The sequence below is a fragment of the Lithobates pipiens genome, unplaced genomic scaffold, assembly GCF_037356315.1.
Source record: "Lithobates pipiens isolate NorthernLeopardFrog02 unplaced genomic scaffold, aLitPip1_a1.2 Scaffold_16, whole genome shotgun sequence".
Classification (NCBI taxonomy): domain Eukaryota; kingdom Metazoa; phylum Chordata; class Amphibia; order Anura; family Ranidae; genus Lithobates; species Lithobates pipiens.
In genome coordinates, this window is record NW_027507748.1 from 541,794,218 (window position 1) to 541,816,176 (window position 21,959).

The window sequence follows — 21,959 nt, forward strand, 5'->3', positions numbered from 1 at the left end:
CAGCATCATCAAGCCGCAATTATATGCAATGCGTGATTTTGGGACAGTTGAAGCGTGGCCCCATTCACCTGAATGGGTTGTATTTGGCAAAGGGTATAATCCCTGCTGCAGTGGCAAAGTATCACAGTCGCAGCATGTGTACAACCCTGGCCACTGCCTATGCAATTAAATAGCTGCGTTTTACCAACCCTCACATGTTAACCAAGCCGTAGACTAGGGTGCGTCAAAGCTAAAAGTACTTTTAAAGGATGCTTTGACTGAGAGAAGGTTGAAAAACACATCTATGCTGTGATACTTATGCAGCATTGAAATGATTGTACTGAAAACACTACACCTTAATTGTTTGTCTCCTTTTGTTCTGCATCACATGGAATGAACATTGACTGTGGAGACAGTCTGCTGCAGTGACGCTGCAGCCTCATTTCATTTGATAAGTTGCACATTGATAGTGACACTATATAGCTTACATTGGAAAGCACATTTGGCGTTTCCAGCCTGTCTGCCCTAAATATCTGCATATGCATACATGAGGTTTAATCTACATCTAAAGCTTTCTGGCTTTTAAATGTTTACCGAGCAAAGTCAATTAAGGCTGATTCCATTACTAGCTAACTACGTGAAATGTCAATCCAATCATGTTTGAACAAATGGCCAAAAATAGTTTTGTGTAACTGACAAACAATGCAGAATGTTTAAATTATCAGTAACCCTTGACTTCTCATTGAGAGGATTTAGCTGTTCTCAGACAACCACATTCAACAAACTAATAAGAAGTTATACTATCTCACAAGGCATATAGCTATAAAGCCACATGCTATTTATTATCCATTATTAACAGTATATAGTGGCAGTTTTTGTGTTTGTTTTCTTTTAACCCACAGTGGTGTGCAAAAATGAATCACCCAAAGACGGGGGAATTTTCTTACCTGCAACCAAGCGCTTGATTCCCCCATCAACACAGTCAGTGTTGAAAGGGGAATCCCTCCTGCAGAGCCACTGAGTTCTCCTGGCGGGGGTGGACCTGTCCCCGTCGGGAGAATACATTGATTACTGCTAACGGCTATAATAGCTGCTAGCAACAATAATCACATGTAATGTCTGACAGCCTGGTTGTACCCAAGTTTATCGATTGATTAACTTGTTTACATTCAGTCTGCCCATACATGGTTTGAATCTCGGCTGATTCCTGCCAAGATTCAAACTATCTATGGCCGGCATAGGTGTACAAAAAAATGCATGTGAGATAACACACACAAAAAAGCGCACTTAAATTGGAAGTAAACCCTCCTATTGTTTTCACCCAAGGACAGTTTGGTTGAAAGCAAAACCATTGTGACAGTATGTACCGTATATACTCGAGTATAAGCCGAGATTTTCAGCCTCTTTTTTGAGGCTGAAAGTGCCCCCCTCGGCTTATACTCGAGTCATCGCTGTCTGCCCGCTCGATCAGCGTGTCGAGCAGACAGACAGCGGCCATTCTATAATTCAAAAGCCGCGCCTCCGGCTCCGCCTTCGCCTGTGATAGGCGGAACACTGAATTTCCCAGCAGCCTGTGTTCCGCCTATCACGGACATCGTATCATCCTCGTACTACGGACGAGGATGATACGATGTACGTGATAGGCGGAACACAGGCTGCTGGGAAATTCAGTGTTCCGCCTATCACAGGCGAAGGCGGCGGCGCAGCTTTTGAATTTTACAATGGCCGCCGAGGCGCCGACGAAGAGGGCACGGGACGGAGGCAAGGCAAGGCACGGCACGGGACGGGACGGGACGGGACGGAGGCAAGGCACGGCGGCAAGGCACGGAGGCAAGGAGGCAAGGCACGGGACGGAGGCTCGGGACAAAGGTAGGCTGGACACACACACACACACACACACACACACACACACACACACACACACACACACACACACACACACACGGATGGATACACACACACACAGGGATGGATGGATGGATGGAGACACACACACACAGGGATGGATGGATGGATGGATGGAGACACACACACACAGGGATGGATGGACGGACACACAGGGATGGACGGACACACAGGGATGGACGGACACACAGGGATGGACGGACACACACACACAGGGATGGACAGGCATGTCTCACCCTCGGCTTATACACGAGTCAATAAGTTTGCCAGTTTTTTTGGGGGTAAATTGGGGGCCTCGGCTTATATTCGGGTCGGCCTATACTCGAGTATATACGGTAACTGTTTTTGAAACTTAAATCAATGGCTTTATTTTCACTTTAAAGCGGAGGTCCACCCTAAAGTGGACCTTCCGCTCATCGGAACCCTCCCCCCCTCCGGCGCCACAATTGGCACCTTTCAGGGGGGAGGGGGGTGGAGATACCTGTCAAAGACAGGTATTTACACCCACTTCCAGGCATAGACTCCCGTGGGAGTCTACGCCATTTCCTGTCCTGCCGCGCTGTCTGCAGGTGCCACAATCGGCACCTTTCAGGGGGGAGGGGGGTGCAGTTACCTGGATAATCCAGGTAACTGTACCCACTTCCGGGATAGCTCTCTGCGGAAAGGGGCATGGATTACGCCCCTTTCCGCAAGTGCCCGCCCCTTTCCGAAAGTGCCCCGCTGCCTGCTGGGAAACACACAGATCCCAGAGGCAGCGGGGACCGTCCTTATTGCGCAGCGCGACTCGCGCATGCGCAGTAGGGAACCGGAAAATTAAGCCGAAAGGCTCCATTTCCTGATTCCCATACCCAAGATGGCGGCGGCAGGATCCGAGAGACGATCTAGAGATCGGCTTCGGGTGCCGACATCGCGGGCGCGCTGGACAGGTAAGTGTCACTATTTTAAAAGTCAGCAGCTGCAGTATTTGTAGCTGCTGGCTTTTAAAAAAAAAAAAAAAACGCGGAGTCCCGGCGGACTCCCGCTTTAAAGAGGAAGTAAACCCTGATGGGTTTACTTCCTTTTTCTCCCTGCAAAGGTAAAGCATAATGGGCTACTATGCATCGCATAGTAGCCCATTATGTGTCACTTACCTGACACAGGAGCCAGCGATGTCACCGCTGTCCCCTGTAGTCCGGAGCGTCCATCTTCTTCTGGGTGTCACTGCTCCGGCCACTCACTGCTCCGGCCACTCACAGCTCCAGAGCAGCAATGATGTCACTCCTGCGCATGCGCACGGGAGCTACCACTAACGGCATATCGCCATTAGCAGCGGCATGCTGCTAACGGCGATAGTGCGCCTGCTCGCCATAGATAGCTGTGACTGTCTTGTAGTAAATATCTCCTAAACCCTGTAGGTTTAGGAGATATTTCTTGGACCTACATGTAAGCCTTAATCTAGGCTTACCTGTAGGTCAAAGTGGTTTGTAAGTAACCACTTTAAGGAATTGTTTCTAGTCCACCTTCCGAAGATCTAGGACTCTACCCTGGCCTCTTGGGGAGCAAGGTTTCTGACAGGGGCAAGGCTAAATTTGTTCCACCTATCCAAAAAGCCTGGCAGACCCCTCTCCTCATGGTCAGCTTAAGCTGACCCCCCTGGTTCAGGGAAAGAAGGAGTCTAATGGCCACAAATCCTGCCCCTACACTTCAAGGTAGGCCCAATGAACCACACCCTCCATTCAAGTGAAAGATACACAGACAAAAATGTAAAGTAACAAAACTTTAGAGAAAAAAAAGGCCTAGCCCACAGAGGCACAGTGACCTTGTGCTCATTCACACAGTGGGTTTCCCAGGCCCATAGTCTTACTAAAAGCACCCCTGGGACAACCAACTCCCAGCAGCACAGACACCACAGGTTCTCTGCAATCCCAGCCCATGACCAGACCAGGCAGCACCGCTCAAACCAGAAGGCAATGGGCCCCTCGGAACCCCCCACTCCAAGGAAGTACTCCTGACCCATACCTTACATGGTGCAGGTTCATTCAGTTTCTTTGCCTATCAGAAAGGCTCCTCGGGACGTCTATCTTACCAGCAGAGGCACTGTGCAGCCAGCCATTCCTGCCAAAAGGCCAGAATGACAGTGTAGCACCCCTACCCTACTGGACACTGATGAGACTAGATACTACACTTGATGCTAGCCAAAAGGCCAAGAAGTTGTATTAACTGTAGCCAAAACTAAATATTTTTTTGTTTTTGAACCTTGTCAGGTTTTTTTTCTAGGATATCTTCTTCCTATTGGGGAGATTTACCCTAAATTCCTGTCTATTTGAAACAAGTTTTAATTTCTTCAAGTAAGGGAAAATCACCTACACTATGCGAGAGCTGTCATTGGAGCAGGTGTTTTCTTTGTAGGATTTCCCCTCACATTTTACCGACAGGCATGCAAACATAAAGAGGGAATCTAGCCAACAGAGACAGCAATAAAAATATGATTGTGGTTCTAACTGTTCCTTGCTCTGACCAAACTGAAAATGTTGGCTAAATTCTCCAGGAAGAGGGCACTTTGGCATTGCATGGCCGATGCGTTAATGTGGATGCCGCATGTGTAGCAGCACCACTGCAGGTAGCGTGGCTGAGCAGATAAAGATCACTATGGGAAAACTTTTAGTGTCCCACAGTGATCCGGGCAGCAGTCAAGTGGCATGTCATTGTCCAACAGAGCACAGCACCAAGCAAAAGAAGAGAAGACACAGCATAGACCAGCATAGACGTGTTTGCAGCTTTCACTGACTTTATTATACTACTACCAATGAAAATGAGCCACCTAAGTATTTCCTGCACAAAAGAGGAAACAGTCCTTAGGTAATTTACAGGGATCACTTTCCTCAAATTTGCCCAATATTATAAGGCCGAGTCATAGATTGAGCAATTTTCTCAAAAAAAATTGCTTGATTCCCCTGTCAACACTATCAGTGTTGCTGGGGGAATCTGTCTCTCCTGCGGGGCCACTCTGTTCTACCAGCAGGGTGAGGGGAAAGCTGCCCCCACAGGGAGAACACAGTGATTTTTGCTAGAGGCTATATTATCCACTAGCAGTAATCGCATGTAAAATCTGACAGGCTAGTTGTACTTAAGTTGACCAATCAACTTGGGTATATTCAGTCTGCCCATACATGGTTTGAAACACAGCTCTTGCTGATCCGGCTGAGATTCGAATTGTCTATGGCCATCTTAAGAGCATGAGTGTCATCATGATGAACATAAAATACTTCTCAAGCAATATCATGTGTGCTTATTGAATAATACTCTGTATGTGATGCAGTGTTGCCACTCGTCAGTATTTTTACTGGCAGCCAGTAAAAACTGGGCACATTTCTCCTGCCAGTAAATACCAATGACAGGAAAAGGTTGCCAGTTAAAAATATGGCTGTGACGCTCGGCTCAGAGCTGGCTGAGACCATCCGGGTGCCTGCTACAGTGTGCCTGGGCAGCGCCAGCGGGGGGAAGGTTTGACGGAGGCGGTGCCTGAGCATGTGCAACATGATGTCATGGTGCAAGAGACCAGGACGGCTGGGGCCAAGTATGCGGTTTTGGACGGTTTTAAAAAAAATATATATATATTTTTTTTGCTTTGGTATCTACCTTAAAAACCACTTGTGGACTGCCCGCAGTGGTTATCGTTGCTACTTTGACGTTAAATACCAGGGTTATGGCAGCATATAGCTGCCATAACCATGGTATTTTCTTAAACGGCGGGTGGTCCACTTTATGGTAGAAGTGGTCTCCGTAGAGGATTCGCTGTGAGATCACTTTTATTGGTGGCGGGAGAGGTGCCCACCCCAATTCTGCCGTGTTCCGGTCGTCTCCGCCGCTTACCAGAGCCATCAGTAGTGACAGAGATGATCCGATCCTTTCTCCTCAGAGGCACCAAGTCGAGTGAGGGAATGATGGTCCCCACTCGACTCAATGCCGTTGGATGATGGAAGCAATGTCAAATGTCACTTCCGCCCAACAGCCTTAAAGGGACTTTTTTTTTTATTTAAAAAAAAAAAAGAATTTTTATTTTGTTTGTTTTTTTAATTGCATTTAAGTGTACATGTGAGATCTGAGCTCTTCCTGACCAGAGCACTTATTACAATTTGGCACTGCGTCGCTTTAACTGACAATTGCGCGGTCATGCAATGCTGTGCCCAAACGGAATTTGCATCCTATTTTTCCCACAGATACTGTAGATCTTTCTTTTGGTGGTATGTGATCACCTCTGTGACAATTTTGGTAATTTTGAAGGAAAAATAACAATATTTTTAACTTTTTGCTATAATAAATATATCCAAAAATGTTTTTAAAAAAACACATTTCTTCATTAGTTTAGGCCAATATATATTCTTCCACATATTTTTGGTAAAAAATTGCAATAAGCATATATTGATCGGTTTGTGCAAAAGTTATAGCGTCTACAAACTATTGGAAAGATTTATGGCATTTTAATGGCATTTTTATTATTATCGGGAGAGATCACTCATCGCTGGCCCCCGGAATAGAGATCACCCATCGCTGGATACCAAGAGTGGATTACCACCGCTGGACTCTTTTTTGAATTTTTTTATTTTTAATAAAGGACTTATCCCAACGGTGTCTGTGTCTTTTTTTTACAATTTTTTACACTTTCTTTGTGAAATGGTAGGGGTACAATGTACCCTTTACCATTTCAAACAGGGGGGGGGGCCGGGATCTGGGGGTCCCCTTGTTAAAGGGGGCTTCCAGATTCTGATAATCCCCCCCGCCTGAAGACCCCCACAACCACCGGCCAGGGTTGTGGGGATGAGGCTATTGTCCCCATCAACATGGGGACATGGTGCTTTGAGGGGTCACAGACCCTCAAAGCATCCTCCCAATGTTGTGGCCTGGTATGGTTCAGGGGGGACGTTCTCTCTCATCCCCCCCTCTTTTCCTGCGGCCTGCCAGGTTGCGTACTCAGATAAAGGGTCTGGTATGAATTTTTGGGGGAAACTTTTTTTTTGAAATTTGGCGAGGAGTTCCCCTTAAAATCCATACCAGACCCTTGGTCTGGTATGGATATTTGGGGGGAACCCCACGTCATTTAAAAAAAAAAATTTACGCTGGGATCCCCTTAAGACCTGAAGGGCCTGGTAAATGAATTTGGGGGGAACCTCATGCATTTTTTTTTTATCAATGACTTTTAATGACTGTTCTCTGTATTACGGGGAGCTGACAATTCATGATAGCCGCAAGTGCTTTTAAATTACTTTTTTTCCTGCAGAAATGACACTTTGTGCAGGGACAGTTCTAAGCATGGGAAACATGCGCCCCTTTACAGGCATACTATAGACACCCCCTAGGTACGAAAGTTAAAGGAATATTACACTTTTATTGTTTCACTTTAAGCATTATTAAAATCAATGCTCCTGAAAAAAATGGCCGTTTTTAAAAGTTTTTTTTGCATTGATACATGTCCCCTGATGCAGGAGCCAGGTCCCCAAACCCTTTTTAGGACAATAACTTGTATATTGTATATATATCCTTTAAAATTAGCACTTTTGATTTCAAACGTTCGAGTCCCATAGACTTTAATAGGAAATTTTAGGTCTTTTCCCAGGTTCTGGTGCGAACCGAAGCGCGGGGTGTTCGGCTCACCTAGTAGGGGCCTGGCCATGAAGCAGAAAGGCTACACTGCCAGGTTCCCTTACCCGCAATGGCGGTGGCAGCACCCGACCAGCTGATGGAAACATCAGCTGCGGTGGTGCCAACATCGCTGGACTCCAGGACAGGTAAGTGTTCTAATGTTAAAAGTCAGCAGCTACAGTATTTGTAGCTGCTGACTTAATTTTTAAAGGGGCGGTCAGAACTCTGCTTTAAATCACATTGCCAATTACATGTTGTACTTGTTTGTAGCCTAAATACTGAAATTTGCACTTGTAACTTATGGAATCGCCAGTAAAAACTTGGCTGTACCAGTAAATTTTGGGTTTCATGTTACTTAATTTTAATCTGGTAGGTTGGCAACCCTGAAGTAGTAAAACATGATTTAAAGTTCACCTGTCATTAGTTAAATATGGAGACTGTCAATACTAATTGCTCATCAATTTTATGGACAGTGCTGGGCACACCCAGATCCTTATTGGAAAGAAGTGAACTAGAGACCATTCCTGGTTGAACAATCTTATTGTTTCTTCTTTGATAAGCTGGTGCCAGAGATGTGCTGCAATGGTTTCCCCCATCCCCCTTCATAAGGTATTCATGCACACTTAGCTAACCCAGGAATGAATGTTCATTAGCCTTCAAACAGTAGACATGTGCACACTGAAATATTTCATTTTCAAATTTTGTTTTCGTCTGAAAAATACATTTATTTAGTTATTCCCAAAATTAGTTTTTATTTTGTTCCGTTCAAAAATGCATTCGTCCGAAAATCTGAAATAATTAAGGTCGAATCTGTCATTGAAGGCTTATGGTGTCTGTCGAATGTTCTAAGGAGATTAGACGGAGCAGCTAAACTGTACGACGACGCAATAGTACATTTCCGGTCGAATGTTCCACTTACAAGCTATAGTAGAATTCTAATGTTGTATGACACTAGCAATAATTATGTCTATTAATTATTATTACTAGTCAACCAACTTCTATAGCCTATGGGCGGAGCATTTGACCATAAATGTCCGCTCGCGGCGAGTGCTTGGTCAAATCTTAATGTTAAATCTTTTCTCTCTATGTGGAATAATCTAGGGAGCCACGGAATGATCCGACCTCAAGGGGAGGGGTAATGAGGGGCGGGCATGACCTGGTGCCCAGGAGCCAATGGAAGAAAAGGAGGCTGAGGGAACTGAGAGAAGCGAGGGGGGCGGAGCCATATAAATAGGGGGCGGAGCTTAGACGGGACCAGTGCACGAGGAGACATCACAGGAGGAGGCAGCTTGGTTCACTGCTCCTCTACATCCAAGATGGCGGCGATCGAGGCGGCGCTGGCGCGATTGCGGGCACAGGCGGCGGTGAAGGGACCGGAATGGCTGACCAGGCAAGTGCAGGAGCTGCTGGGGGACAGTGATGAGGCGAGGGGCGGCGGGGGGACTGTACCACGGGCCCGGCGGTCTCGGCCGCCGGCGCGATTTTCGCCAGGCCCCGCCCCTCGGCCACCTCGTGACCGGCGGAGCCCGGGGAGGGACGGATCGGTCCCCCCGGCGAAGAAGAGGCAGCAGGAATGTCGGGGTTCAGGGCGGTCGACACGCCGCCGGCCCGCCCCGGGGAGCGGGGCCACAGGCAGTACCTGCGCTGGTTCCCCGTCTCACAGCCCGGCAACCAGTCGCGTGGGGGTGCTCGGGGGGGGCCCCAGCACGAGCGGAGTTCGGGTGGAAGAGGTGCCAGGGGCGGAAGACGGCAGGAGCGTAGCAAGGAAGCTGGAGACAGGGAGGAAGGGACGCAGACCGGCAGATGGACAAGCAGGACGCCGCGGGGGACAAGTGGAGGAGCAGGGCGGTACGGGGGGGCACCACAGGTCCGGTCCACATCGCCGGTCTGGGAGTGCGCACCCTGGGGAGACACACCTTTCCAGCCGCCGGAGCGTTGCGGCCTCTGGGGGGGGATCGCCCAGGGGGCTCCCTTCGCAAGCAGAAGCGGACGTGGCGGAGCGGTCGGAGGGAGAGCTGTCCACAGAAGACGAGGTGGCAGATCCGGCAGTGGAGAGCGGCAGTGCGGCTGTGGGAGCGGTGCCTGGTCGGCCCGGTAAGTCCATGCATAATGTTTTGACTGATGCTTTGCAGGGGTTGCTGGGGGTGGTTCAAGGGGTGCCGACGGGGTCTCCGGCACCGGTGGTGCCGGTGGGGGGGGAGCAGCGGGGGGCGGGGCCCGGCTCGACTATGCCGGCGCCTGCACCGCAGCTGCAGGGGCTTCTGGACGGCCTGCGGGCATTGGTGGAGAGGTTTGGGGGGGCGCCGGGCACTCCTGCCCTGGCAGCACCGTGGGGGTCGGGTGCGAGTTCGGCAGCTGCGGCCGTGCCGGCGGCGGTAGTGGAACCCGCGGCATCCGGGGTTGAGGGGCCGGCATCGAGTGGGGGAGCCGGTGGCGACAAGGTCGCGGAGGTGGCGGCAGGTCGGTCGGACGTGGTCAGAATTGGGGACGCGGCACGGTGCGAGGTGTACGTCTGCTTCGAGGGCCCGCTGGGAGCGCACTTGAAGCCGGAGGTCCGGGAGAAGATTACAAAAGGTGAGTACGTGGAGATATTCTCGCTGCTCCCATTAGAAAAGTTCAATTTGGATCGGGTCAAACCTAATGACACCAAGAAGGACGATGAGGAAAAGAGGCGTTACCGGCTGATACCGCGAACGTTTGCAAATTGGTTGCAGGCATTCGCGATATTGGCGAGCGTCATTGGGGAAAAGAACCTCGAGCACTGCTCGGCGTTGTTTTGTTACATGGACGCCATCGGGGAGGCCCACAGGGTGTACGGGGGTGTTGCGTGGCTGCGGTATGATGAACAGTTCCGGCAGCGTAAGGCGGTGCGTCAGGAACTGCGGTGGGATCACAAGGACATCAGCCTCTGGATGCGACTGATGTCCTCGGCCCGGGCCCAGCCTTCGTTTTTTCAGGGGGGGGCCGGGGGTACAACCTCCTCAGGACTGTCGGCCGGAAAGAAGTGGGGAGTTTGCTGGCAGTTCAACGAGGGTGCGTGCAAGTTCGGGGGTGCCTGCAGATTCAAGCACGAATGTTCGGGTTGCGGGGGGGCCCACGCGCTGTCTCGGTGCTTTAAGAAAGGGAAACGTGCCGGCGACGCTTCTAACAAGAGGGAGGACGCCGGTGAAGGTGGAAAGGATGCTTCCTTTCCTAAATAAGTACCCGGACGGGGAGGCGGCGCGTCTGCTGGCGGAGGGGTTCCGCGTGGGTTTCCGGATTCCTTGCGACCTGCAGGTGGTGCCGCCGTTGGCGCGGAACCTCAAGTCGGCCCTACTGCATCCGTCGGTAGTGGATGACAAGTTGGGCAAAGAGGTTGCGCTGGGTCGCATGGGGGGTCCTTTTGAGGAAAAACCTTGGGGGTGTCTTGTGGTGTCTCCACTGGGGGTTGTCCCCAAGAAGGAGCCGAACAAGGGGGGTTCGGTCAACGACTTCATTGATCCGGAGTTCTGCACGGTATCTTATACGTCATTTGACGCGGCGGTCCGGTGGGTGCGGAAGTACGGCCGGGGGGCGCTTATGGCAAAGGCGGACGTCGAGTCAGCGTTCCGGTTGCTTCCGGTGCACCCGGACAGTTTTCCACTGTTGGGTTGTCATTGGAGGGAGCAGTTTTACGTGGACAAGTGTTTGCCCATGGGCTGCTCCGTTTCGTGTGCGGTGTTCGAACAGTTTAGCTCGTTCTTGGAATGGGTGGTGAGGGATGTCTCTGGCCTCGAATCGATCATTCATTATTTGGACGATTTTCTCTGCATTGGCCCCCGGGCTTCGTCTGTGTGTGCGATTCTTCTTTCCACGTTGCAGCACATCGCGAGCATTTTCGGGGTGCCTTTGGCGGCTGAAAAAACGGAGGGTCCTGTGCAGGTGTTGAGTTTTTTGGGCATAGTGATCGATTCAGAGGCCATGGAATGCAGGCTGCCGTTGGACAAACTGGAGGGCCTGCAGAGGGAGATCCGGGAGGTTCAGGGTCGCCGGAAAGTGCAGTTGAAGAGCTTACAGTCATTGCTCGGCAAACTGAATTTTGCGTGCCGGATTATCCCTATGGGGAGGGTGTTTTGCCGACGGCTGTCGGCTGCGACGGCCGGGGCAAAAGCCCCGACGCACTTCATTCGATTAACGAAGGAACACAGGGACGACTTGAGCGCGTGGCATGACTTCCTGTCCTCTTACAATGGTCGGGCAGTCTGGATGGCCGGGCCGGTGAGCAATTTCGATCTGGAGTTGGTCACCGACGCGGCCGGGTCAACGGGTTATGGGGCGTTTTTTCGGGGGGAATGGAGTGCGGCACCGTGGCCGAGCTCCTGGAAGGAGGCAGGTTTCCTGGGCAATTTGGTGCTATTGGAACTCTTCCCGATAGTGCTCGCACTGGAGCTGTGGGGGGAGAGGTGCAGGGATTTGAAATTGCGCATTAACTGTGATAACATGGGGGTGGTGCAGGTGGTGAATCGCATGTCGGCATCTTCCCCCCCGGTTATTCGAGTTTTGCGTCATTTGGTCTTTCGGTGCCTGCGTTTAAACGTGTTCATTTATGCCGTGCACATCCCAGGGGTGGAGAATGCCTTAGCTGACTCACTGTCTCGTTTCCAGTGGGACAAGTTCAGGGAACTGGCGCCTGGAGCGGCGGTGGACGGACTCCCTTGCCCAGAGTGGATGTGGGCGCTGCCCTTGGAATCGCCGCGGGATGGATACGGCGGTCTGTGAGTGGGTCTACCTGGTCAGCATACGAAAGGGTATGGCGGGAATGGCAAGGGTTGGTGGAGGAGGTGTCCTCGGACGGGGATGCGGGTGACTGGCGTTTATTGGTGCTGTATTTTGTGGTCCGGAATATGGAGGGCGGGCGCTCAGCGGCCGCGATTGACAAGAAAATGGCAGGTTTGTCATTTCTTTTTAAACTGTTGGGTTCGGAGGATTGGACAAAAGACTTTTGGGTGCGGCAGATGCTGCGGGGTTTCCGTAAACAGAGTAAGCGGGGGGACGGACGGCGTCCGGTGACGTTCAACCTTTTGGTGGCCATATGCGCGGAATTGGGGTCGGTTTGTAAGTCTAGTTTTGAGGTGCGACTGTTTACTACGGCTTTTTCGTTAGCGTTTTATGGGGCGTTTAGGGTGGGTGAGTTGGTCAGCCCGTCCAAAAAAATGCCGGGAGGGCTGTTGGATCAGGACGTGCGGGTGACGCGGGATAAGGTGTGTTTGCTTCTCCGAAGATCAAAAACTGACCAGCGGGGTCGGGGGGTGGAGGTTGCGTTGTTTCAGTTACCTGGGTCCCCGGTTTGCCCGGTTGCAGCGGTTCAGGGGTATCGGGGGGTCAGGCCGGGCTGGGAGGGCCCGTTCCTTATGCACGAGGATGGGTCTTTCTTGTCACGGTTCCAGTTTGTGTCGGTTTTTCGGCGGTGTTTGCGGAATCAAGGTTTGGTAGCGGCGGAGTATGCTTCACACTCCTTCCGCATCGGGGCGGCCACGGAAGCGGCCAGGTGCGGGTTGGATGAAGCATCGGTGCGCAAGATAGGTCGATGGGAGTCGCGTAGGTTCAGGTCCTACGTCAGGCCGCAGTTGGTGGTAGGGTGCTAGCGGTGGGGTGGTTGGTTTGGAGTGGGTGTCCCCCATACAGGAAGTGGGGGTAACTCGACAACTTGGTTCCAGAGGGCTTGGTGTCTGGTGGGATGGTACGGTTGGGTGGTTGATGTGTTTTTGCTTTGTTTTGTTTTTTTCTCTCCGTTTCAGTGTACGTGTGTGTGGTTTTTCGTTTCAGATGGAGGTGCACCACGCCTCGTTTGGATCGTGGGCCATTCTTATGTATGTTGGGGGGCCAGGAGAGGTGACATGAGACCGGATGGTAGGCAGCTGGGGATTTCCAGGAGAGCAGCGGAGTTGCATTGGTTGGGAATCCCGGGCATGCAGTGGGACTGGGTGATGGGCGTGGTGGACAGGTATGTGCTTCTAGATGGGCCCCCGGATGTGTTGGTGCTCCATGCTGGGGGGAACGACCTGGGGTTGCGTAAGGTCCGGGACCTGCTCGTGGACATAAAGGCGGATTTTCTGCGGCTCCGAGAGAGGTTCCCGAACACGATGTTGCTCTGGTCCGACATCGTGGCCCGGACAAGGTGGAGATGGGCCAGATCGGTGGCCAGTATCCAGAAAACACGGATCAGGGTGAATAAGGTGGTGGGAAGGTTCGTGGTCAAGAATGGAGGGTTGGTGATTAGACACAGGGAACTGGAGTCTAATGTGGGTTTGTATTTAAGACGGGATGGCGTACATCTCACGGATGTCGGCATCGACTTATGGTCCCTGGGTTTGCAAGGGGGCATTCAAACTGCTTTAAGGGTGTGGGGTTGCCCTCAAGGGTAAGGGGGGTCACCCTTTCAGGCTGTGGCGTTATCTTTCTGGTGGTCTTTTACGGTGGCGGTAAAATGGAGGTGATCTAAAAGGGGTGGGGGGCTCATCAGTAATAGGGGGCCCCTCCGGGGTATTCCCGAACGTTGGACGGAATACTGGGTGTTTTGCACTGCAGGAATTGGTTGTCTCCGGGCGGTCACAGCTGGAGGCCTGGTTTATGTTAATGGTACCGCAGTGAGGTTGGTTTTGGTTATAAAAGTGGGTCACCGTCAGAGATCACCAGACTGGACTTGGGTTTAAATGTTGTTTATGGTTTATATATATATATTTATATATTTATATATTTATATACAGATCTTTGGAGTGAGTTAAAAATTTCGGTGTGTTAATAAAAGGCTGTTGTGGCCAGTTTTACTCCAAAGAAAAGGTGTGGTCTCATTATTATTAAAAGGTTGATAAGGGGCAGAGGTGTCATGGGGTTTTTAATAACAGGAAAGGGGACATTGGGGCTACGCAGGTCAAGGGAGCCACGGAATGATCCGACCTCAAGGGGAGGGGTAATGAGGGGCGGGCATGACCTGGTGCCCAGGAGCCAATGGAAGAAAAGGAGGCTGAGGGAACTGAGAGAAGCGAGGGGGGCGGAGCCATATAAATAGGGGGCGGAGCTTAGACGGGACCAGTGCACGAGGAGACATCACAGGAGGAGGCAGCTTTCCCACCCTCCCTCCCTAATGTGGGGTTATTTGAGCATTCAGGTTATTGGTAGCTGGCTGGTTGTTGTTTTTCTTTCTTTCTTTCAGGAACAGAGGATTGGTCGTCACAGCAGTGAACACGGCCCTATTGGGGGCTGCAGCGTTATCTTTCTGGTGGTCTTTTACGGTGGCGGTAAAATGGAGGTGATCTAAAAGGGGTGGGGGGCTCATCAGTAATAGGGGGCCCCTCCGGGGTATTCCCGAACGTTGGACGGAATACTGGGTGTTTTGCACTGCAGGAATTGGTTGTCTCCGGGCGGTCACAGCTGGAGGCCTGGTTTATGTTAATGGTACCGCAGTGAGGTTGGTTTTGGTTATAAAAGTGGGTCACCGTCAGAGATCACCAGACTGGACTTGGGTTTAAATGTTGTTTATGGTTTATATATATATATTTATATATTTATATATTTATATACAGATCTTTGGAGTGAGTTAAAAATTTCGGTGTGTTAATAAAAGGCTGTTGTGGCCAGTTTTACTCCAAAGAAAAGGTGTGGTCTCATTATTATTAAAAGGTTGATAAGGGGCAGAGGTGTCATGGGGTTTTTAATAACAGGAAAGGGGACATTGGGGCTACGCAGGTCATGGACTAATAGAGTTAGGTTAGGCACATTCAACCTTTTTTGCTATTGTCTCTATAATGTCAAATCTTTTCTCTCTATGACAAATCTTTTTTCTCTATGTAGAATTATCTTGAACTAATAGAGCTAAGGTTAGTCAGATTCGACCACAGGTTCGATGGACACAGATTGCTATTGTCAGCGTCATGTCGAATCTCCTATCTATATCGAACTGTTGTCACAACGAAAACAAAAATAAAGCATTTGTTTCTTCATGTCGGATCTTTCAGGTTTCGGATTCTGCATGTTCGTTATCGTTTGTTAAAACGATAACGAAAATACTCGAAATTCGGACGAAAATGAATGCACGTGTCTATCAAACAGAGAGGAGAGTGAATAATAAGTGATCGGGTATAGGAAGTATGCTTTATTAAGAGAGAATAAATATTTACTATGCAAAAGGGAAGAATGAGGCACACAGATCTGAATGAAAGATATCAGACATTTATTAGGTGGCATTTAAAAGTCTCTGATTCCCAAACATAGAACTAGACCACTTATATCTAGGTAAATGTTTAAGTTCCATTGTTAACAGAGGATATAAAGGGCATTTAACAATACCTCATCCCTAGATTGACAATGCTGGTGTCTCAGTTGCTCCTCCAGTGAAGTACAGACAGTTCACTGGACAGAAAGAGTGTCACTAGCCGAATCACTAGGAAAAATAAAGATAAAACTGCCTAAAAAGAAAACAAATGCAGGTTAGATATGCTTTAATCACTTCTATATTGGGCACTTATAAACCTTCCTGCTCAGACCAATTTTCAGCTTTCAGCGCACTTTGAATGACAATTGCGCGGTCATGCTACACTGTACCCAAACAAAATTTGTATCATTTTGTTCCCATAAATAGAGCTTTCTTTTGGTGATATTTGATGACCTCTGGGATTTTTATTTTCTGCTAAACAAATAAAAAAAAGACTGCGAATTTTGAAAAAAAAAGTTTTTTTTTGTTTCTGTTTCTGTTAGCCGTGTCGGTGTTCCTGATGCTCTAGAGACTTTAAAGTGGTGTTGCCACCAAAAAAATAAAACTACTTAAAATTCTTTAAAAAAATCAAAAAAAAATAATTGGCAAAAAAAAAATTTTTTACTCACCTCTAAATACTGGTTGCTAGGGGGTCCCTCGTAGTCTGCCTTCTTCATTGCCCGGGCTGGTGACATCACTTCCCCTCGCGCCGCACATTCACCTGGGACCCGTCATGTGTCCCAGGTGACTGTACGGCGTATCACGGCGCCCTGCGCCGCTCGCGCATGCGCAGTGGGTGCCCGGCTGTGAAGCCACAGCCGGGTGCCCACAGTATGCATGACGGCGCCGCGAGCGGAGTGGGGAGCGAGGGGGGGCTTCGTTCCCCCGCATCGCTGGACCCTGGGGCAGGTAAGTGTCCGATTATTAAAAGCCAGCAGCTGCAGTATTTGTAGCTGCTGACTTTTAATTTTTTTTTTTAGGGGGTACCCCACTTTAATTACCTTGTCTATCCAGATAGACCAATGACTGAGAGCGCAGAACAGAAAGGACTACTCAGCAGCTCTGCCCAGCTTGGATGCTACCCCGGATGCCAGCTCCGGTGTACCCTGCAAGTGCTAGTCCAGTTTCAGCTAGGTCCTCACCTGTTAACCAGGCTTTTGTTACCGGCAAGCCGAGGCAGCTTGGACTGATGAAGCATTCCCTGTCTGCCAAAGAACGACTTCATCAGCAGCAGAATTACCTATGCCTATATTGTGAAGAAGCCGGTCATTATGTCTCTTCCTGTCCTGCTAAGCTGTGCAAGGTCCTGGCTACCTTTTCTCCCAACTACTCACCTCCCTTTACCAATGCCACTCACCTGGCCCTATCTATCTCGTTCCAATTGCCAGGAAGGACAATACCAGTTACTGCAATAATCGACTCAGAGGCATGTAGTTGTTTTATCGATTTAGACTTTGCAGCACATTCCGGAGTAGTGACCCAGGAATCACCCCTGTGGATCAAAAGGAATTATTAAGCCTGGATGCTATAGCATCTCCCATTTGCAGTCATCTTGGGCCTACCCTGGCTTCAGGCACACAATCCACAGATTGATTGGGGAACCGGAAGTATTAAGTTCCAATCACCTTACTGCCTGTATCACTGCATGCCTTTATATCCTAGCATCTCTGGTCCCCTGTTATACCTGGAACCAGATCCAGAGATGCGCACTTATGTACCCAAACAACACCCTGAAATCTTGGTTGTCTTCAGCAAAGAGGGGCTGAAGTCCTCCCGCCTCATCGTCCATCCGACTGTCCAATCGAGCTTCTTCCTGGTGCTGAAATTCCTTTCGGACGGATCCTCCATCTATCTGAGCGGGAACTTGGAGTACTGAAAGAGTATGTTGATGAGAACCTCAAGAGGGGATTCATCTGTCCTTCCACTTCTGCAGCAGGGGCAGTAAACTTTTTTGTGGAGAAAAGGGACCATTTTCTTCAGACCTGTGTGAACTACCGGGAATGAAATAAAATCACGGTAAAGAACCGGTACCCTTTGCCCCTGGTACCTGAACTTTTTCAAAGACTCAGGACTTCCTCTGTGTTTACTAAGTTAGACCTGCGGGGGGCGTACAACCTGGTCCGCATCCGTGCAGGGGATGAATGGAAGACTGCTTTTTGTACCAGGTTCGGCCTTTACGAATATCTAGTAATGCCTTTTGGACTATGTAACGCCCCTGACACCTTTCAGCATCTAGTCAATGATATTTTCAGAGACTGTCTAGACATTTATGTAGTTGTTTATCTAGATGATATTTTTATTTTTTCCACTTCTCCTGCGCAGCATTGGGAACTTGTCAAGATTGTACTCTGTCATGTCCGCCAACATGCACTGTACGCAAAAGCAGAAAAGTGTGAATTCGAGCGACAGAGTATTCAGTTCCTTGGCCTAGTGATCTCAACAGTGGGATTCAAGATGGACCCACAGAAGGTTTCAGCCATTCTGGACTGGCCTGCACCCTCAGACGAGAAGGAGATGCAGCGCTTTGTTGGCTTCGCTAACTTCTATTGGAGGTTCATCAAGGGATTCTCCGCTATTATTTCCCAAATTAAACAGCTGACCAAGCAAAATTACTGGTTACATTGGACTTCCGAGGCACAGGCTGCCTTCACAAACCTAAAAAGACTTTTCACGTCTGCTCCTATCCTGAGTGACCCTGATCCTGCTCTTCCTTATCTACTTGAGGTAGACATCTCAGAGACAGCGGTTGGAGCGGTCATCTCCCAATGCCAGGGTCTCAAGGACTTGAGGCACCCAATAGCATTCTTCTCCCATAAGCTCACCCCGTCCGAGAAGAACTATGAAGTTGGGGACCAGGATCTTCTGGCCATTAAATCTGCCCTTGAGGAGTGGAGGTAACTGTTGGAGGGAGCAGCGCACCCTATACTCATTTAGACAGCCCACAAAAATCTAGAGTACCTGAGAGCTGCAAAACATCTGAAACCACATCAGGCACGATGGGCATTATTTTTCTCTAGGTTCTCGTTCCATATAACTTACTGGCCAGGCTCTAAAATCACCAAACCAGAAACCAGTGTCAGCTCCAGATACCGTCCTATCGGAAGCTAACTTCTTACTTTTGCAAACTAGTCTAATGTCTTGGCTTGAAGCAAGCTTCTTCAGGTGTGTCTGGTCCCCCTGGAGTTACTCTGTTACCCAAGGATGGGTTACTTTGGAAAGATAACAAAATCTTTGTGCCTGAAGAGGTTTGAGTCACAGTGTTAAACTTGAGCTATGATCATCCCCTGGCATGCCATTTCAGAATGCATAAAACTCTGGAACTGGTTCAGCACACATTTTGGTGGCTGGATCTTGAAAGAAATTGCAGGGAATATATACCGTATTTATCGGCGTATAACACGCACTTTTTCCCCCTTAAAATCGGGGGAAAGTCGTGGGTGCGTGTTATACGCCGATCCCCACTGTCTGCGAGTCTAAAATACTGAGCGCCGCCGAAAAATACCGAGCACCGCCGAAAAATACTTGCCTGTACTGTGTACTCGGCTCGGCTGCGAGCGGAGCCCAGCTGAATACACAGTACAGACGGCTCGGTCTTTTTCAGCAGCGCGGCGGGACTACGAGCGGAGCCGAGCAAGCCGGCTTGGTCTTTTTCGGCGGCGCTCGCTCAGTCTGTCTCGGCGGCGGGAAATTTAAACATGGGCAAGGCTGCAAACGGTGCTGGCCAAGCTGCAAATGACACTGCAAAGCTGCAAACAGCACTGGCCAAGCTGCAAATGACAATGCAAAGCTGCAAACAGCGCTGGGCAAGCTGCAAATGACACTGATCATTCTGCAATGATGGACAAGGCTGCAGATGCACACTGATAAGGCTGCATTGACGGGCATTTAAATGTAAGTTTTTTTTCCTTAAACTTCCCTCCTAAAACGTTTTTCCTTAAAATGCCTTGGGGTGCGTGCCTGGAATCTTTATTTTTTATTTTTTTTATTTTTAATAAAGATATTTTTCAAAAGTGTGTTTGTCTTATTTAACTATTTTTTACACTTTCTTTGTGAAATGGTAGGGGTACTTTTGTACCCCCTTACCATTTCAAACAGGGGGGGGCCGGGATCTGGGGGTCCCCTTGTTAAAGGGGGCTTCCAGATTCTGATAAGCCCCCCACCCGCAGACCTCCACAACCACCGGCCACGGTTGTGGGGATGAGGCCCTTGTCCTCATCAACATGGGGACAAGGTGCTTTGAGGGGTCACAGACCCCCAAAGCATCCTCCCAATGTTGAGGGCATGTAGCCTGGTACGGTTCAGGAGGGAGGGGGGGCGCTCTCTCGTCCCCCCCTCTTTTCCTGCGGCCTGCCAGGTTGCGTGCTCGGATAAAGGGTCTGGTATGGGTTTTTAGGGGGACTTCCACGTCAAATTTTTTTTAATTTGATGCGGGGTTCCCCTTAATATCCATACCAGACCTGAAGGGTCTGGTTATGGATATTTAGGGGGAACCCCACGTCAAATTTTTTTTTAAATTTGAGGCAGGGTTCCCCTTAATATCCATACCAGACCTGAAGGGCCTGTTAATTGAATTTGGGGGACCCCCACGCTTTTTTTTAAATTTATTTATTTATTTTTTTATCAATGACTTTCAATGAGTGTTCTCTGTATTACGAAGCCGACAATTCATAATAGCTGCGAGTGATTTTAAAGGACTTTTTTTTCCTGCATAAATGACACTTTGTGCAGGGACAGTTCTAAGCACCAGAAACATGAGCCCCTTCACAGGCATACTATAGACGAAATTTAAAGGAATATTACACTTTTATTGTTTCACTTTAATCATTATTAAAATCACGGCCGTTTTTAAAACTTTTTTTTGCATTGATCCATGTCCCCTGGGGCAGGACCCGGGTCCCCAAACACTTTTTAGGACAGTAACTTGCAGAATCTTTTCTCTCTGTCAAATCTTTTTTCTCTGTCGAATATTTTCTCTATATAATCTTGGACTATTAGAAGTAAGGTTAGGCACATTCGACCACAGGTTCTATAGACAGATTGTTATTGTCAGAGTCATGTCGAATCTCCTATTCTATATCGAACTGTTGTAACAATGAAAATGAAAATAAAGCATTTATTTATGTCGGATCTTTCGTTTTTCGGATTTTGAGCTTTCGTTATCGTTTGTCAAAACGAAAACGAAAATAGCTGAAATTCGGACGAAAATGCATTCGGACGAAAATGAATGCACATGTCTAGTAGCATTACTACCCCTGGCAGAATGTGCCTTCAATAACACTTGTCATTTGGCTACAGGTCAGTCTCCATTTTTCGCCAACTACAGGTTCCATCTGACCTGCCTACCTGATCTCATCCTTGATTTAACAGTCCCGGCAGTCCAGAGTACCGTCGATTTCCTGAACCGTAACAGCAAGATACTGCAGGAAGCCATGACCAGGGCACAAGCAGCCTGTAAAAGGATATTTGACAGGAAGAGGACAGGGGAATTATGCATGCAACAGGGTGACCAAGTATGGTTATCTACCACCAACTGGCACCCAAATTCATCGGTCCTTTCCCAGTAAAATGAAAATGAAATGAAGTCTCCTATGAACTTGCCTTACCAGAGTCGTTAAAGATCCACCCGGTATTTCATATGTCGTTATTGAAACCTGCAGTGCCTGATCCTTTCCCAGACAGGGGATCAGGACCGCCTGAACCTGTGATCATTGACGGAGATGAGGAGTTCGAGGTAGAGGCCGTCTTGGACTGCCGAAGAAGACTGAACCAGCTTCAATTCCTGTCAAGTGGAAGGGGTACGGTCTGGAGGAGAACTCCTGGGAACCCCAACAGAACCGCCACATCCAAGAATTAATTCAGGCCTTTTTTCACAGTCACCCCCAGAAAAAAGTTATTTTGAGCACCGGAGGTTGCCCTTAAGGTGGAAGCGCTGTCAGAGACATACTGCCCGCTCCAGAAATCGTGTGCCTACCCGCACGTGCGAATCATGGCCTTCATGCACAAATGTGTGCATGCACGCACGTTAGATGCACTTTGGCACCCAACGGCCTATAAAAGTCGCTCCAGGAATGTTGCCCTTTGTGGTTTGATCTGCTTCTATTCCCTGTGTTCCTGATTCTGTGCCTGTATCCTGTTCCTGTGTTTGACCCGGCTTCCTGACCTTGCTTTTGTCTCCAGTCCTGACCTTGGCTTGCTTGACCTTGCTTAAGTTACCTGCCTGATTGCCTGTTGCCAAGACCCAGCCTGG

The 21,959-nt window shown here is 49.1% G+C and overlaps 1 protein-coding gene across 1 annotated transcript; it reads left to right on the forward strand.

Annotated features, from left to right (window-relative positions):
• The first annotated feature begins 8,809 nt into the window (after positions 1-8,809).
• LOC143983527 (uncharacterized) lies at positions 8,810-15,204 on the forward strand. The gene is made up of 2 exons (XM_077483320.1): positions 8,810-9,597; positions 13,288-15,204. Exons 1-2 carry the CDS (start codon positions 8,820-8,822, stop codon positions 13,884-13,886), a joined length of 1,377 nt encoding a protein of 458 aa, XP_077339446.1. The 5' UTR covers positions 8,810-8,819; the 3' UTR covers positions 13,887-15,204.
• Positions 15,205-21,959: the final 6,755 nt, after the last annotated feature.